The 17,500-nt window shown below is 44.5% G+C and overlaps 1 protein-coding gene across 8 annotated transcripts in view; it reads left to right on the plus strand.

Moving 5' to 3' along the window:
* LOC120401088 (SLX4 interacting protein) overlaps positions 1 to 17,500 on the plus strand; it is a 133,941-nt gene extending 116,441 nt beyond the window's left edge. For all 8 annotated transcript variants that reach the window (XM_039530690.1, XM_039530689.1, XM_039530686.1 and 5 more), the window contains 2 exons: positions 14,025 to 14,134; positions 15,598 to 17,500. In XM_039530690.1, coding sequence (XP_039386624.1) covers positions 14,025 to 14,134; positions 15,598 to 16,420 — 933 coding nt within the window. In that variant the 3' untranslated portion in view covers positions 16,421 to 17,500. The remainder of the gene's footprint in view (positions 1 to 14,024; positions 14,135 to 15,597) is intronic.

Below are 17,500 nucleotides of genomic sequence, written 5' to 3' on the forward strand. Positions count from 1 at the left end.
GTCCCAAGGGCCTCCAGCAGATAACCAGCAGGATTGTTTTGTAGAGCAAACTATCCTCTTACCTTCAGCAGAAAACTCCATAGCAATTGATAAGAAATAAATTCTATATCTTGACTTCAAAATGAACTGAAATAAATATAGCATAAAGAGACTAAATGTCATGGAGGGATTTGGGGCAGTCTCTAATTTCTCCAGTTCAGTGCTATCACTTACATTCAGCCCTTATGCAAACACACTGCGGTCAGACTTTTCTTTGCTCATGCCTATCCCTACCCTTCCCCATTCCTCTATTCACATAGAATACATGAGTGGTTTTCAGACTGTGGGTCGCAACCCAGTACTGGGTTGCAGAATGTAAGGCACTGGGTTGCAGCAGCTCTGGTCATCACTGCGGACGGGACCGTTAAAAGTCCTGTCGGTGGTGCTGCCTGGCTAAGGCAGGCTAATTCTGTTCTGACACTGCTCTGCACTCCGGAAGCAGCCAGCAGCAGATCCAGCTCCCAGGCGGGGGCGGTCATGGGGCTCTGCGCCCTGTCTCCGCCCCGCCACACACGAGCACCAGCTCCACACTCCCATTGGCCAGTTCCCAGCCAATGGAAGCTGGGGGACGGCGCCTGCAGCTGAGACCTGCGCAGAGCTGCTTGCCCACCTCTGCCTAGGAGCCAGACCTGCTGCTGGCCACTTCCGGGGCGCAGTGTGGTCGGCAGTGCCAGGACAGGCAGGAAGCCTGCCTTAGCACCCCCGCCACGCAACTGACCGGGAGCTGCCTGAGGTAAGCCCATGCCCCAATGCCCTCCCTCAGCCCTGAGCCCCCCCAACCCAGAGCCCCTTCCTGCACCCCAAACCCCTCATCCCCAGCCCCACCCCAGAGCCTGCACCCCCAGCCCAGAGCCCTGACCCCCTCTTACACCCCAACCCTCTGCCACAGCCCTGAGCCCCCCTCAACCCGGAGCCCCCTCCTGCACCCCAAACCCCTCATCTCCAGCCCCAGCCCAGAGCCCTGACCCCCTCCAGCTCTCCGACACCCTGCCCCAGCCCAGAGCCCCCTCCAAAACCCTGAACCCCTCATTCCTGGCCCCACCCTGCAGCCCTCACCCCTGCACCCCAACCCTCTGCCCCAGCCCTGAGCTCTTCCCACACACCAAACCCCTCATCCCCAGCTCCGCTGGGTCGCAGGCATCCACAATTTTCTTCAACTGGGTTGCCAGAAAAAAAGTTTGAAAACCACTGAAATAGATAATGGTTATAAACTGATAGAGATTGAGTTTGAGGATGTCTATTAAATTAGTGAGAGCTCGTCTACTTTTCACTTTATTTCTTCCCCAATTTATATAATCTAATCCATACTAAAATAAAATGAAAAAGAATCTGAAAGTAAAAAGTTTGTCCTTGGTAGTAATATTTCCAGAGCTTGATCGTGCCATTATGATACCAGGCTAAGACCTGCTGGTACTGCCTGATTTATATGCCTAGCCTAGATATAAGTGGCAAGATCAAGGATATTACTGTTAACCTTTCTAAGGTCTCTTACGGTCATTTTACATGGTATCATAGTTATATAAACAATGCAGTTCTTTTACCTGTTGGTGTATTGTTTTTCTAAGTTTAAGTCTTATCCTTTTATACTAAAAGCTTATTTTTCCTGGCAAAACCAGATTTTTTTTGTAAATGAAACATAGTACTGTAAAAAGAACATGAGTACTTTGTGGCACCTTAGAGACTAACAAATTTATTTGGGCATAAACTGTGGTGGGCCACAAGTACTCCTCGTTCTTTTTGCTGATACAGACTAACGCGGCTACACTTGTGTTCTTTAATCAATAGTTTGTTCTCTTGTTACCCGGCATATAAATGCAGAGCAAAGGGAGTAACTGTTTGTCTACGTAGAAAAATGAACATAAAGGATATTCATCTGTTTACATTATATGTAGTGGATGCTTCAGTCATTTTGACTTATCGGACAGGTGAGAGTACCCTATTTTCAGCTGACTCAAAGCTACAATACAGGATTGCAATATTTTTTCAGGAACAACATTTTGCTGTTAGTCGAGAAGTTAGTGTTTCCCTTGTCTTGAAATGTGTAATAAAATAACTAATTTTTTGCTTTTATTTTATAAAAAGTAATTTATAGGAAAACTTTTATAAAGTCCTTTTGCATACCTTTTGGAGGCAGGAAACTTACAATTGAGGGAAAATTGGCTGAAGGTACAGGTGTCAGAAAAATACTGCTCTTTTATTAGTACAAAAAAATCGGGTCTGGATATGGTTTAAATCTGACTTTTAATTCATTAAGAGAAGTTGTCAGATCGACTAAAAAACAAACATGTAAAATGTGTATCACGTGTCTTAAAGCACATCAATATCACATTTGTTTTAACTACCTTTTCTTCTGTGGCATTAGGAGTGTCTGTACTTGATCGTTTCTGTGTTCTGACTTTCAAGTTGTTAAACTAATTATTAGTGTTACAATATTGTAATTTTTGATGTTATATAGTCACTTTATTTTAATTAAGTTTCATTGGGAGTTTTCCTATTTATTGGTTGCCCAACTCCATGCCACTTTAAGTAACTCCAGAATCAATAAGAATTAGTCTGAAATCTGCTGCAAGATTTCCTAAACTTGTATTAGAAAAGTTCTGGGTTCCTACTCATTCCGGTTTTTGCTAGGGAGCACCAAATTCTGATGATCACGCTCTTATTTGTTTTTAAAATCAGGGTTTTTTAGAGTTCTAATATTGAATTAATATTAGTATTGAAACTCTTGAAACATGGTGTATGTACTTCTTCTTCTGTTTGATACCTGTGTGGACTATTCTCATGTCAAAATATCCATCTCCCTTTTGGTGTCAATAAGAGAGTTTCTGGGACATAAGAAAATGATTATCATGAATAATACCATAAATGGGCTATTTTCTACTGAATAGCCATGACAGAATAGCTCATGGATTACTTTTTTTAAGTGACCTGTGTGTTTAAGTGGCTCAGATTTTGGTACCCAGCTTTGGAGCGGCCAGTGTTGCTGACTCTCACAATTTTATTGTGAGTCTCACCACATTTCATATTTTTCATAAAGCACCATCCCTTGAACTCAGCTGATTCTGGAAGAACCTCACTTTCTTTCAAAAGGAAAGTATATATGTGGCCTTCATGGTCCTAGAAAAAAGCTCAAAAATGTGTCCCAAATGCACCTTAAAGGCTCAGAAAGCAGAAGGCAAAAAAAAACCCTAATTTTTATTTTTTATAAATATCATGATTTTTAAGCTAGTCTCCTGGTTTTGGGGGACCTGACTTCTGATTTTTGAGCTCACAGGGTTGGCAATACTTGGTTTCTCAAGTTAGGCACCCAAATTAACCAGACAGTTTTGGAAAATGTGAATCTTATGTTTCTGAAAAGAGCTTTACTGGGATGAGCCCAAGCTTGCCCTAGATAGTACAAAACGACATAGGAAGTTTGGCAAGTTAAGTATTCAGTTATGGAGACGTTTAAACATCAAGTGAGGGTGGATTTTGATGCTTGGTAGTGAAGACTTCTCAGATGGCTTCCAGGAGTTTTGCATAGCCTCCTGTGTCATGCATCATGCAGATCAGTAGACTTACCTACCCCAGAAGTGAAACTGTCCAAGACCCATGCTTAACAGCAACAATTTTTTGAGTTCAGCAGATTGTTCATCCAATTTCAGTCTGGCCAAAAGGTTGTATTATCAAATCCCTCAGCATTTCCTAAACAATTGCAATCCAAACTTGGAAACAGTTCCCATTGGCAAGAGTTAGGGGATGTGATCCTTTGAGAATGTTTAGCAGCGCATCAGTGGCCTGGAGATTAGGACCATCCAGACTTTTTAAAACTTGATATAAAACAAAATTGTGTAACTACAGCCAAGGAATGGTGTCGTTTCAAATTAGCCAGCAAGTAGGTAGAATGTTAATCTTTTGATACTTGAAAGCCCTCGAGATTTGGTGTCCAGTGAAACCTTCCTGCCTGTTACTTGTCTTTCAGAGAAGAAAGCTTCTGTGCACCTGCTTAGCGTATGCTGGACTCTCATAAATAGAATCCAGGGCACAAGAGCGTCCCTACGCTGGGGAGGAATGGGATATGGAGACATGAAAATGATACATTTTGCGAGTGGCTCTTTCAGGGTAGGGAGAAAACAACAGCAGAACAGAGGCAGTGTCCCACACTTTCTTCATGAATAGGGTGTTCAGTTACCATAACCTGTGGATCTTGGGATCAGCCAGAGGCTAGGACCATCATGCAGCCAGATGTTGAGGCTCTTCAGCTGGCTGGGAGCTGCCTGTTTTGAGCTACAATTCTACACTGTAGGACTTTCAATCCCCTGATAAGTCAAGCTTGGACCACCTTTGACAGCTTATGCCTGGTCTGGGACATTCTCCATCTGGCATGTAGGGATGGTCTGTCACTCACCCTTCTGTCCCTTGACTAGGAGGAGGCATTTGACAGGGTGAATCATGGGCGCTGTCCAGGCATTCAGCTTCAGTCTCTGTTTTGTGGGGTTCCTCCAGGTGCTATGTGCCTCTGCAGTTTCTGGTCAAACTCAAAAGGGCCCTGACCAAACCTGTCATCTTTGATCAAGGAGTGTCACTATCCTCCTGGTCCGGTCTTTGTCATTAAGCCCTTCCTCTGTCTCCTCCATCAGGGGTTGGTGCTCGAGGAGCTGGGCTTGCAACTCCTGCCACCATACTGGGACATTTGTGATATCTGGTATGAGTGGAGACTTGCCAAACCATCTCTTCGGCAGCCTCCTCATCCACGTCAGCTGAGTCAAGAGCTCTGGCCCTGTGATTGGAACTGAGTGTCAGGTAGGCTCGCTCTCACCTGTGCTCTGTGCCATCCAGTAAGGCGTGGGTTTGCTGCTCTATCTTGGCATCTGTGTCTCTACTACCGAGTTGTCCCTGCTGGTTAACTGAACCAATTTGGAGGCCCGTATGTCTGACCGGCTAAAGGCATGGACAGGATTTTTCCAGTGTCTTTCCCATTGATGGAGGTCCCTGGTCATCAAGCAGCTGGTCCTCTCCATACTCTGACCCCCATCCCTCATTTCCCTGACCAGTTTCCAGAGAATGGTCCTGGAGATCTTCTGTCCAGGGAAACAATGGGCCTTTGCATATGTTCTGAGCTTCTGCCTAAAGAGGACAGTCAGGATTTGTGTCAGTGATCTGTGTCAGCAGCTCCAATATGACTAGCAGCTTTTTTACATCAGCCTGCAAAGTCTCCCCAAAGACCTGTCTGAGTAGCCACTCTTTTATTAGGCTCTCTTAAGGACCTGAAAGCATTTCTGTGAGGTCTGTAGTGGTTGCTGGAGAGAAGACGTTCTCCTAGAGCTCCTGCTGCATAATCTCCATCCTTCTTCATAGGTGCTGGTGATCCCTTCAGTGTACTGTCTGGTATCACCAGAATCAGACACTTCCTGGACCATGGCTGGTGGGTCTGGGTGGACTTCAAGGTGCTCACCCAGCGCATGGGGTTGACAACCCTTTGTCTCCCCCTCTGTGTGCTCCAGGAGGTGAAGGCCACCCTGCTCTCCAACTCTCTTGCGTATCTTAAGCGGGTCCTGCAGGAGGTGCGCCCTATCTTCCTGGCCTCCAGAGCATGATATCAGGACCCCTCCAGGACCCTTGCCCTGTGAATGCCTTCAGCCACCTCCAGCACACTGTCTAGTATCCAGCCAGTTTGCATCCAAGTTGCACTCAGGGAACTTATCTATGCACTCATGTTGCACACTGCATTTTCTCACTGTTGTTTCTTGCCCTGATAGCAAACCGCAGGACGTCCTTCCACCTAGCGAGGGTGAAGACCCCCAGTGGTCCAGCCTCTATTCAGCTCTGGTTCCACAGCTCACTAGGGGTATTAGTTGGTGGCTCTTGCATGAGATTATGAGCATGGGCTTGGATACATCCAACATCTGCCCTTCTGGAACAAGAGGGAGACCCTGGCGCATGCCTACCTAGGGTGCCAGGTTGCAGCCCCATTTCCACCTTCTCTAGAATCCCCTGCTGAGGTTCTGGCTGCAGTTCTCCCCCACTTCTGTTCCTATACACATACCTATCCAGGGCTCCACAAAGTCGCAGGACCCCCTCATCAGCCTCCTCCTGGAACTCGCCAAACTGGCCATCAGTCCAGGAGGAGGCATCTTGACAGAGAGGTTCTCTGTGCCCATGGGCCTACTTCTGTTTCTTGGTTATCTCTTGGATCCATGCAGAGTTCCTTTGGGTGGCATCCATCTACTCCTTGGTCTCCTTTGGGGAGCCTTGAGCTCTGGGGTTCTCTGCTCAGTGCCCCCTGCCGGTTCCCTCATTTTGAACCTTTGACTTGGACACCCATTCCTGTTTTATCATTTGTTGTCCCATGGAATCACTTGTTTTGTCGGCCTCTGTGGCCCCTTCCTCTATTGAGGTGGGGATGGAGATTTTTGTCCTAAGTGGTCTTTGCCACCTTCCCAGAATTCAGATAGGCTGCAGATATATGCTCTTGACTGTGTATCTATGGTTAGGACCTCTCTAGGCAGGGTTTCTGTGGCTAGAGTCCTGCAGAGGTAGAGACTAGAGCGTAGTTCTCCAATCCATACATGGCCAAAAGTTCGGCGCTATGGCTAGAGTGACTCTGGACAGTGCTCTAGCCATCTCTCCATGGTTATATGGGCCTGGGAGCAGTAATCAGTGAAGAGCAGCCAGAGGCTTCGGAACAGTATCATAGGAACAACACCAGAGCCTCTTAGGTATCTCTATACAGCAATGTAAGCCTAGGGTTAGTGGGACTCGAGTCAGCTGACCCGTGTCAGGAAACCCTGTGCTTTGAGAGTTTATACTGCATTATAACCCTAGGTTAAGGATTTTCTGACCCATACTTGAACCTAGGGCTCTGGCATCCTCACTGCAGTGCACAGACCCAAGTCAAAGTAACAGTATCTCAGAGTGCCTAGCGCCCGCCCCTCCGTGTCAACACTCTAGCCCTACAATTGTGTTGCACTATGGGGAAATTCTACTGTTCACCCTCTTTCCTAAATGTGATGGTGCTTTTGATGGGACCCAGGTGACCATAAGGAGCATGAGTACATAAACTGCCTAATTTGCTCCTTTGGTGGCTGTGTCAGTAGAATGACTGCAGTTTGAGAAGGTTTTTTGCTAAACTACCATCTAATCTGAGAATTGGGCTCTCCACCTCTAGGCTGCGTCACATTGGCAGGAGAATGCCCATGTCCTGAGGATAATTAGCACATCGGCCTCCAGGGCTGTTAAACTATTAACATGAAACTTTGCTACTCCCCATCCCTGCTGGGCAGCCGCTTGGTCCTTGCTCTGCTCTCTGGCTTCCCCTGCCTCCTTGGGGCGGCATGTGCAAGGATACCTGGGCAGTGTGCACCAGAATCTGGCTGTGCTCGTGTGACCAGGAAGCAGCTCTCTTTGCAAAAAGCTTCTTCTGATCAGACTCCCTTGAAAACCCTGCAGGTGCTTGCTGATCTGAGCTGCTGCCCTTTGTAAAGGGGGATGGGGCTTCTGTTTGCAATAGACTGCACCACAGATGATTGGCAGAGAGAGGACTAAGGAAGATGCCCGAAGAAGCTCTGGGATACATCTGGAGGATTTCTTGAACCCAAGTGATGCTGGGGCTGCATGCACACAGGAAAGCAATAGGGCTCAGCCCCTAGGTCCCAACTTAGCATGGGCTCAGGGTCTTGCCCGCAGGCCCAGGGTCTAACTGATCACCATATTTGGGGTCAGGAAGGAATTTTCCCCCAGTGTAAATGGTGAATTCTCTGTAGCTTGAAGGCTTTAACCCATGGTTTGAGGACTTAAGTAACTCAGAGGTTTGGGATCTATTACAGGAGTGGGGTGGGTGAGGTTCTGTGGCTGCAATCTGCAGGAGGTCAGACTAGCTGATCACAATGGTCCCTTCTGACCTTAAAGCAGGAGTGTGCAAACTTTTTGGCTGAGGGCCACATCGGGGTTGCGCAACTGTTTGGAGGGCCCGGTAGGGAAGGCTGTGCCTCCCCAAACACCCTGGTTCCTGCCCCCTATCGACCCCCTCCCACTTCCTGCCCCCTGACTGCCCCCCTCAGGACCCCCAACCCATCCAACCCCTGCTCCTTGTCCCCTGACCCTCCCCTCCCGGGACCCCTGCCCCGTATCCAACCCCCCTGCTCCCTGTCCCCTGACTACCCCGACCCCTATCCACACACACACATCCCGACAGCCCCCCTGGACTCCCACCCCCTATCCAACCACCCTCTGCTCCTCATCCCCTGACCACACTCTCCCGGGCCCCACCGCCCCGAACTGCCCCCTGGGATCCCACCCTCTTATCCAACCCCCAGCTTCCTGTTCCCTGACTACCCTCCCGACCCCTATCCACATCCCCACCCCTGACAGGCCCCCTGGGACTCCCACTCCCAACCCTCCCTGTTCCCCATCCCCTGACCACCCCTCCAGAACCTCCACCCCATCCAACTGCCTCCTCCTCCTCCCTGACTGACTCCCAGGACCCACCGCTCCCTTACCCAAACCCCCCGCTCCCCGCCCCTTACCAGCAGCAGGAGCTTGCAGCCGTGACACCCAGCCAGAGCCAGCTGCGCTCCCCACACTGCCCAGCGGGAGCAGCAGGCCTGAACGTGGCCTGTGCAGTGGCGTGGCTGTGGGGGAGGGGCTGAGGACTAGGCTTCCCGGCCAGGAGCTCAGGGGCGAGGCAGGATGGTCCCGCAGGCCGGATGTGGCCCGCAGGCTGTAGTTTGCCCACATCTGCCTTAAAGTCTATGAATCTATCTAGGAATACAGGCTCAGACACTCCAGCCCTGCAGGGGCCTGGGACTGTAGGTTTGAGCCCAATGTTAACACAATTAGTATGTGGACACAAGGTGGTTTAGGCTCAAGCTACATTGCTGTGTAGACTTATCCTTAGTTACCAATTAAGGCTCTGTCACACCAATGCATGTTCACCAAATATGCAAATTAAGGCAACAATTTCATTTGCATCAATTCCAGCTTTTGGGATTTTCAGCCTTAGCGGTGAAGAGGCCTTGGCCTCTGTATCTCCCTTCTGGCTCTCTTCATCCTGCTCCAACTTCTTGGCAGTGCAGCCCTAGAGAACCTGTACTGCTAGGAGCTGCCCAGCTTGCAACAAGCTATGGAATCCATGGGGATGGAAGAGGAGGGGAAGGAGACGAATGAATTTCCACAGTATTGAGGAGCTGATCTGGGCCCAAATGTAAAGTTAAAGAATTTTATCTTTCTTCACCTCTTCCTTTCTGCTCCTGCAGTGCACAGGCACATACAGAATGGGTGAGAAGAAGGGAAGACCATTCTCTCCAATAAATGTTAATGTCCAAGGTACTAACTATATCCAGGTTAGTTCCCTCTTTTAATAGAGATGGCCCGTCAGATTGCAGATTATGTCAGACCCGATTACCCAAATCAAAGGTACTCTCTCCCACAGTCACATGGAAGGGATCCAACTCACATGGAGCCAAATAAGTCTTGTTTGAATCCCTTTAATATGAATTAGGTTGGCCCTCAAAGAAAGCCATGTTTTTACAATTGTAGCACTTCATTAAACCACAAGGAATAACTATATCTGCTAGTTTATCTTAGCTCAGTTTATCTAGCTGTGTTGGATTCAATCTTTCTTTTACTATTTACCGCATCGCCACCCCCATTTCATGTCCATCCTAGAGGGGCATCATTTCAAAAGGAGAGAGCTCTGTAAATCTAAACAAAAGTGCATGCTGCATCTTTCTCTGTTCTTGCCTTATGAGAGTATTCTGGCTTGGCCTGCTCCTCAAGTGACAGCTGGATAGAGAATATTAAAGGAAAATACAAGACAGTAATTCCAAAACTACAATTTCAGTGGAGTGGATGGAAATGAATGCAAATTACACTTATACTCAGCAATAGAGATACAGGGCCAAATTCTTCTCTCAGTTACACTAGAGTAAATCAAGTTACAGCCATGAACTTAGTCTCAAGTGACTTTTGTTTATTCCAGGCTCTGTCATAGGCTGACCCCTTGTGTGACCTAGGGCAAATAATTTAGTTCCATATCTGTAATATGCAGATAACAGGACTCCCTTACTCTCAACTTTTGTCAGTCCTTTCTGTTTAGATTGTAGGATCTTCAGGGCAGGTGTTGTCTCTGATAGAGCCTAGTATAATGGAGCTCTGAGCTCTCATCTGGGACTGCTTGGCACTACTCTAATACAAATAATAATGATTAACTGACTTCACAGATATTTTCTATTAAGTTTGTCACTTGATGAGGAGGTCAAGACAAACGGATAAAAATCTGTAAGTGCAGTTCAAAAACAATAAATTCTCTCCACCAGAGAGAGAATGTAATTTTCCAGAAATACATTGTTTTACTGTAAGGTAACCAGGCTGAACATAGAAACAGGCTGAGACAAGCTAGAAAGGAGATTGAAACCAAACCGGGGAAGTGGGGAAGAGTTGTTCACTCAGGAAACAAACCTGCCTTTCAATGCAACATCCCAAATCTTTGATGCAAGAAAGTTGTTGTATGAGCTATACTGTCAGGACTATTTCCTAAGTGCCCAACCCTCTCTATCTTCTTTGGGATAATTAGCTGTAGGGATGTTTTCACAAGTGTGGCTCCATAAATAGTTCCTTTAGCAAACCATGTTAAATGTCTGTAAACTAGACTCTTCTGTAATTAGTCGTGGATGCCAATCACTTAGCTTCCTTGCTTTTGCAAGCTGTTTCACTCTAAATTAGTGTTACATGGAAAAGAATTGATGGTTAGACAATCGGAAGTGGTATTTAATAATCCTTGAAGCACGCATGATGCATGCCTAATAGTTTTGCCTCTGTGCAAAAGTCTTAATTAAATAGAGCTACGTATTGCCAGCTAAAGTGAGGTGGTAGAAGCCATGTATGTGGCTAAGGGTAGAATACATGTACGTAATACTAACTTCAGAGAGCTCTACTTCTAAGTAGTAACTTTTCTTTCTCTGTAAGCCTGATTTCTGAAGGCTCTCACATGCCTAGATTTAGTGACAAAAAGGAGTGAGCTGACCCTAGAATTTTAAGAACACAAGATTTCTAATGGGGCTTGACAGTTCAAGGGCTAAAGAAGCATTTTAATCTTTTGTGCCCACCCAGTCTCCATACAAATGTAAATATCTTTCTTTAACAATTTGCCAAGAAATCTGGTTTTAATTTGTTAGCAGCAACCCCCATTTCCCGCAGCTTTTTCAGAGTCATGTCACAAGTTTGGCGGCACTTTGACGTTTTTCTCTGTCACTGTGTCATTGTTTATATGATGTCTGCTTCTTCTGTCCTCCTTTTTATGCCTGGAATATTTTTCTTTCATTATTTCACTGGCTAAAAGGAATTTGGGATTACTAGACAGGATGAGAGTAGATTAGCCTTTTTCCTCAGCAAGCCTTGAAGTTCCCATAGGAAATAAATAGTATTCCCAAAACATACAGCGTTTTTTTTTTTTTAATTAACTAGAATGATTAGGCCTAATAGAGAACATAAAGGAAATATCACCAATAATAGTTGAGTGTCTTATTGGTATATGTAGTCTCCACTATTGTTATTTATGACCTTTTCTGCCTTCTATTGTGGACTTATTCCAGCCTTAGGGAGTTTACTTTACTCCTAATAGCAAAAGCCTCTCTAGTTCCCACAGAGTCATTCAGAGACTGACTCATACTCCTTATGTTAATTGTTCAGCTCCCAAAATACAGCACTTACAGGGTGTGGCTCCAAGGGGAACAGCCACTGTACTCAAAGGGCATGTTCAGAAGTGTTTCACATATAAATCATTATTTTTTTTATTGTTGATGCCTTTTCTGTCACGGTTTATGGGAGAAGCATTTGAAAACAAAATAGAAAGGTCTCAGATGGTATCATAATCTATCAGGCGTTCACCTCTGAACTTCAAACCAGGCTCAGGTCACACGCGAAATTATATTTGTTGTCTCAGTGTTTGTCTGGGACCTTTTATCCTCATTCCAAAACCACCACACAGTCCAGGCAAGTATCATTCTCTGTATAGGTTAGAGCTGAGATTCATTGGCTGACATATTGAGTATGGGCAGCACCTGTCTACAGTCTTCCTTTGTCTACTTTGTACTCTCAGGTTTCTAAGTGCTACTTTTCACTAACGATTTGCTGCCTCCCCCAAAAGCACCTAGTGGACAAGTGGTCACATCTCAGTTGGCCCCCTTTTTGGCAGCCTCAGCAGAGTGAATGAGATTTGACGCTGTGCTACTTGAATGGCCTTAGAGTTAATCCCTCCAGGGGAGAGTGGAAGCGTATTGGTGAGGCAGCGCAGGGGAAACACTGCTGCTCTCCAAGCTCTAATTGTTCTTTGGCTAAACAGGACTTTACTCTCCAGGACTGTCATCCAGAAATTATTGGGTGAGGTTCACTGGGCTGGGTTGCGCAGGAGGTCAGACTAGATGATTGTAAATGTCATTCCTTGCCGTAAAATCTATGTGAAATTCACTTTAAAATTGAAAAAAAACAAAAAAAAAACCCAGCTCGCCCTCACACGCACCCCCTTACAGGGCTCCCCTCCCTGATAATATACAACCTTATGGGAACGCATTACATCAACTGGGGGAAAGAGTTGGGGCAGGGATTTATGATTCATGTTAAAATAATTTGGGTTTGATTTTGAGATTGAAATTATGTATGCATTTGCCTGCACTTACTTTGTGTGTGCGTTACTGCAAACGTGCATGGAGAGTAGGTGCACGTCTGGCTCCAGGTGCACGCACAACTGTTCATAGAATTTACATCAGGCTCAGAACAGCTGCACTTTTTTTTAAACTACGTACCCAAATGGCCAGATTTCTTCCCCCACCCTTCCTCTCCTCTTCACTCACAAAACAGGAAACTGTTTCCACTGAGTCATTTCACTGGGGAGAGAGGTGAGGTTTGGCCCCCTCCCAAAGAACAAACAAGGCTAGTCCCCCAGAGCCATCAGGTTCCCAAGTTATGTCACAGGCACATTCGCTTTGTGCCTCCACAGTCCCTCTTGGCTTTCCTTGGCTCTTGCTGGCTGCCTAGCAGCATAACTGCCCCTTGTAGGCCCACAGTGCAGTGCAGGCGGCAAAGTAAGACCGCAGTCTCCCCATCTGCAGAGGCTGGCCCCAGCGGAGTTCTTTAACTAGATTGGATAGGAACGATTCTGCAGGAGAGACAATTCCCACCCACCCCACTGCCATTTCTCTTCTTCCCCGTCACATTACTCTGCCAAGTTCTTATCCCTTCTGTACACAGCCTCCAAAGATTACACTGATGTAAAGTGTCCGGGAGTTAGCAGTGAGGTCAGCAAACAGCCTAACTCTCTGTAAAATTGGTTCATTGTGAAAGGAAATGCTCACAGCTTGAGGAGAAGAGCATTTCCCTTTCTTTTTCCCCATCTCCAAATTACATAAAACCATGGTACTGCTGTTAGTTGAGACCAGAAAGAATCCCCCTGTGGCCTCAGAGTGGCCAACCACGTCAAGCCCTGATCATCAGAATGTTAGCATTAAAAGTTTTAACCCTTGCCGCCTTAAGTTGAGTAAGTAATACCCTGCATATTTTTAGTAAATATGGAAAATTATGGGAATTCTTCAGAGAATAAGGGTATAGACCACTGCGCCACTCAGTCTCTTCAGAAAAAAACTGACAAACACACTGTCTGCAGCAGAGATTCCTGGCATTTGTCACAGTTTGAGCCACAAAGATGTCAGATATTTGCCAATGGTTTCCTCAAATAGTTTGGAATCTACATCCTTTACATTACATTCTTGTTTGTTTGTGGTATATCTTAACGTGCAAAATATGTGTAGTGGGAGCCTGAGAGGGGAGCAGACTGACTAAGGTGTCCCAAATATTATAAAATTTAAAGTGATTTTATTCTGAGCTGCTTCTCTAGGCTGTTCAGATTAAAAATAATAAAGAACATCTGTAAGTCATGGCATTAGCAACAGAGTTTTATTTTCTGTAATAGAAGCTTAATGGCTCACATTTTAAACCTGTGTTTTCTTTTGGAGCAGAAAGAAAAGCTTTTTAATGGGACCTCTGAATATTTTGCTGAATCTACTGAAAACGAAAAGTGTAAAATTCCTCCAACTCGACAGATAAAGCAAGACCTCTTGCAAAAGCTGTACGTCTACCTCTTTCTTTTTCTTCTATTTGTAAGATGTTAAATATATGATTTGACACTGAGTAATGCAGTCTGGCATACATAGTGAAATGTCAAGTAATGTGCACCCTGTTCTGTATATATAGGATTACTATAGGCTAGTAAACATAGACAGGCAACTGACTATGAATAAGCATATAAAAACACCCATTCTCATTTTATAGAATACCAGATATGGCCATTACAACCCACTTATATCCCTCGTAGCAACAGGCAGAACCAACATGCTTCCTCTAAAGAAAATTTGAGCCAAAACAAATACATGTGATGTTTGAATCTGGTGGAAACATTTTTTAAAAAAGATTCGCCTCCTCCCCTTCTGTGTGTGAGTCTGCAATATACAGATGGGGAAGAGGGTCAGGGTAAAAGTTTATTTAAGCCTGCTTTGTGCTCCCCCAGTCCTGGGCCAGCTGTGTGTCAGACTGTCCTCTGGTGCAAGTTAGAGAAGCCAATGGCCCTAAAGGGTTATTACAGCACCTGGGGATCAATGAGGGCTGGCAACACCCTCTTTAGCTCTAGTCACATTCCCTGTGCTGGCTACAGAGAGGAGATAAGGATGGGAGCTGCTATGGTGGCTCTACATCACTGGAAGGTTCCCCATTTCTGAATTGCTTCTCCCAGGGCAGGATATACTGGCTTTAGAGCTGTTTTGCCTCAGCAGAACAGCAGAAAGCGGTTTCAGCAAGGGAGAAGCTGTGCTGAGATCTTAGACTTTAAATCCTACATATGCAGCTTCTGTACTTCTGCATCATGTTCATCTTCCAGCCTGTGTGAAGTTTAGATTTGTGTGTAACATGTGCAGTTGAACGGTGTTTATGTACTGACACTCCATCAAGTCTCTTGTCATTCCATTTTCCTTTAATACCTTTTGGAATATCATCCACTTATCTTACCTAAGACCTTCTCCAGATGAAAAGGCTTGATATCAGCGGGGTAGTGGTTAAATTTTAGTAATACTTTGAAATGTACCAGGAGAACTTCCAGAGAAACATTCTAAATTAGATTAGAACTCTCCCTCTTTCTCTGCATGTTGTGCATACGTATGTATATGTATGGTTTGAAATCATATAGGCACATTTTGAAGCACTTCTTTATCTAGCCAGTTTGGGAAGGAATTCAATATACGTATACAGTATTGACCCCTAACATCTGTAATGAATCTAGTTCTGCCTGCTGGAAAATGTGAACTCCTTCACAGCTTAGTCATTAATAATTAGGATTCCTCTAATGCAGTGGAAAATCAGATGGATAGTGCTTGATACTATCCACACTAGAGAAACATTATTGTCAAGATGATATACAGGCCATCTTTTTTTCAAATTCAAAATGGGTTTGCCCTAGTCGTCTTTCAGAATTTGTAAAAAGGGCTGTAAAAATCAGTAACAATTCTTTATTATTAAAAACAAAATACTTTTTTATTACAGTGTGAAAAGGACAGAAACAAGGAACAGTAACATGAGCAAACCTCAAACCAGCAAGGACACAATGCAAGTATATCTTGGCTCAGGGGACTGGGAGACAGGGAGCAGGAAGAAGGAACATCAAGCTCCTTCCGATCCTCAGTCTGAAGTAAAATGTAGGAGTATAGGACAACCAAAGGATTGCATAAATACAGCTGAGAGCAACTCGGAGCTTCCTGCCTTAGAACTGGAAAATCATGTTAATCAGAGACAGCCAGATGATGCTAGCAGCCAGCAAAAACTTCACTCTGCAGAGTGGTTAAAGATGAGACTTCTAAGCAGTAACCCTCCATGTAGCTGTGAGTCAGCACTGCCAGATCCAAAAGAAAGTCAAAGAGTGACTAAAACACAGAATCAACAAAAGAGCTGTGGTTCAGAGGAAGAGTTAGACCATTGGAAGAAAGTATCTTCTGAACAGAGTCATTTAATCCCCAGAGGCGTAGAAAGGAAAAAGAGCAACTCTGATTGTTTAGAATCATCTTCGGAGGAGAAGTCCCTACTGAATCCCAAGTTGTTTTCTAAGCAAGACTTGGCAAAAGCCATGTCTGATGAAGAGTCACTTACTTTAGGAAAAATTCCCCCAAGACCTGTTTTCATAAAAAATAATATACCAGTAATACAGACAAACCAAAATGAGCCAGCCACAACCACTGAGGAATTATCCCTAATGCCGCTATCCTCTTATTTAAAATTTAACTTCGAGCCTTCAGAGAAACTTATCCAAAAAAGAAAGAAAGAGGGAGAAGATGGGCCCAGAAAGTTAAAACTACGGAGACTTAAGAAGTAATGATGTATTACATATTACCAAGGTGAAATCAGTTATGCAACCAAACCTGTATTCAATAGACAGACATATTTGGTGAGGTTTTAGGAAGCAGTTCAGAATAAAAAGAAGTGATCAAAATACTAAATGTTAAACGTAGTGTCTATGTTCCTAAACTTTCTAACGATGAAACTGATTCATTAAATGCCTTAATCATTTGGAAGTTTAACAAAAGCACACTTGATTTTATCCTGTCAACATTAAGATATTTAGCAAAACAAGGATGTGGTGTTAGACAATGAATGAATATTCCATACATAAAATGTTAATATTTAAAGCTAGACATTCTATAGGGATGTGTTTTGATACTACTAATAAATCAGCATCTGGAGATCTGATGACAAAAAATGCCAAAGTAACTTCCACTATTGTCAGCTAACTGGTACAGACAGATTCTTCATTTTTCTGCAGACTACTAAACTCAACATTTTATTCATTGGTAAAACTCATCATTTAGGCTTTAGCGGGGGAAATACTTGGTTAATTCATCTGATCTTTGGAACCTTGTAAAGGAAATAAATACTAATGAAAAAGTACCCTAGTATAGTGCTCTCATCTAAAATATTTTCAAGTATCACTTTAGCCAGATTAAAAACTGACATGTGCAACAGTCATTTAGGGCTGGATTTTTCAGCAGGGACTCAACATAAATGCACGCACTTTTCTAGCACTAGATATGCACACAGGTGATAGAATTTTCACATGCATACCTCATTGAGAGAAATGAAGTTTGTATGTGCAAAGCCCATCACCTTCATGTGCAGGAGTTATTGTTGGGGAAAGTGCATGCACACACATTGAAAATCAAACATTATTTGTACTTGAGGGCCATTTACTAAAGTTTCCTTTGGTGTATTTGGGTTTAAGCTAAATCTGTTGTATTTGACTATTATCAATGTGGCATTGGAGTTAGTTCCTACTGCCACATCTTTTTTAATATTGCTTTTATGACTTGTGTACTTCATTTGGTGTGCCAGTTAACTCATTATTCCATTGTCTTCTTCCTAAAATGGATACAATAAAATTGCAAGAAATTTCATTTTT

Source organism: Mauremys reevesii, linkage group 3 (genome assembly GCF_016161935.1).
Source record: "Mauremys reevesii isolate NIE-2019 linkage group 3, ASM1616193v1, whole genome shotgun sequence".
In the NCBI taxonomy this organism is placed as follows: domain Eukaryota; kingdom Metazoa; phylum Chordata; order Testudines; family Geoemydidae; genus Mauremys; species Mauremys reevesii.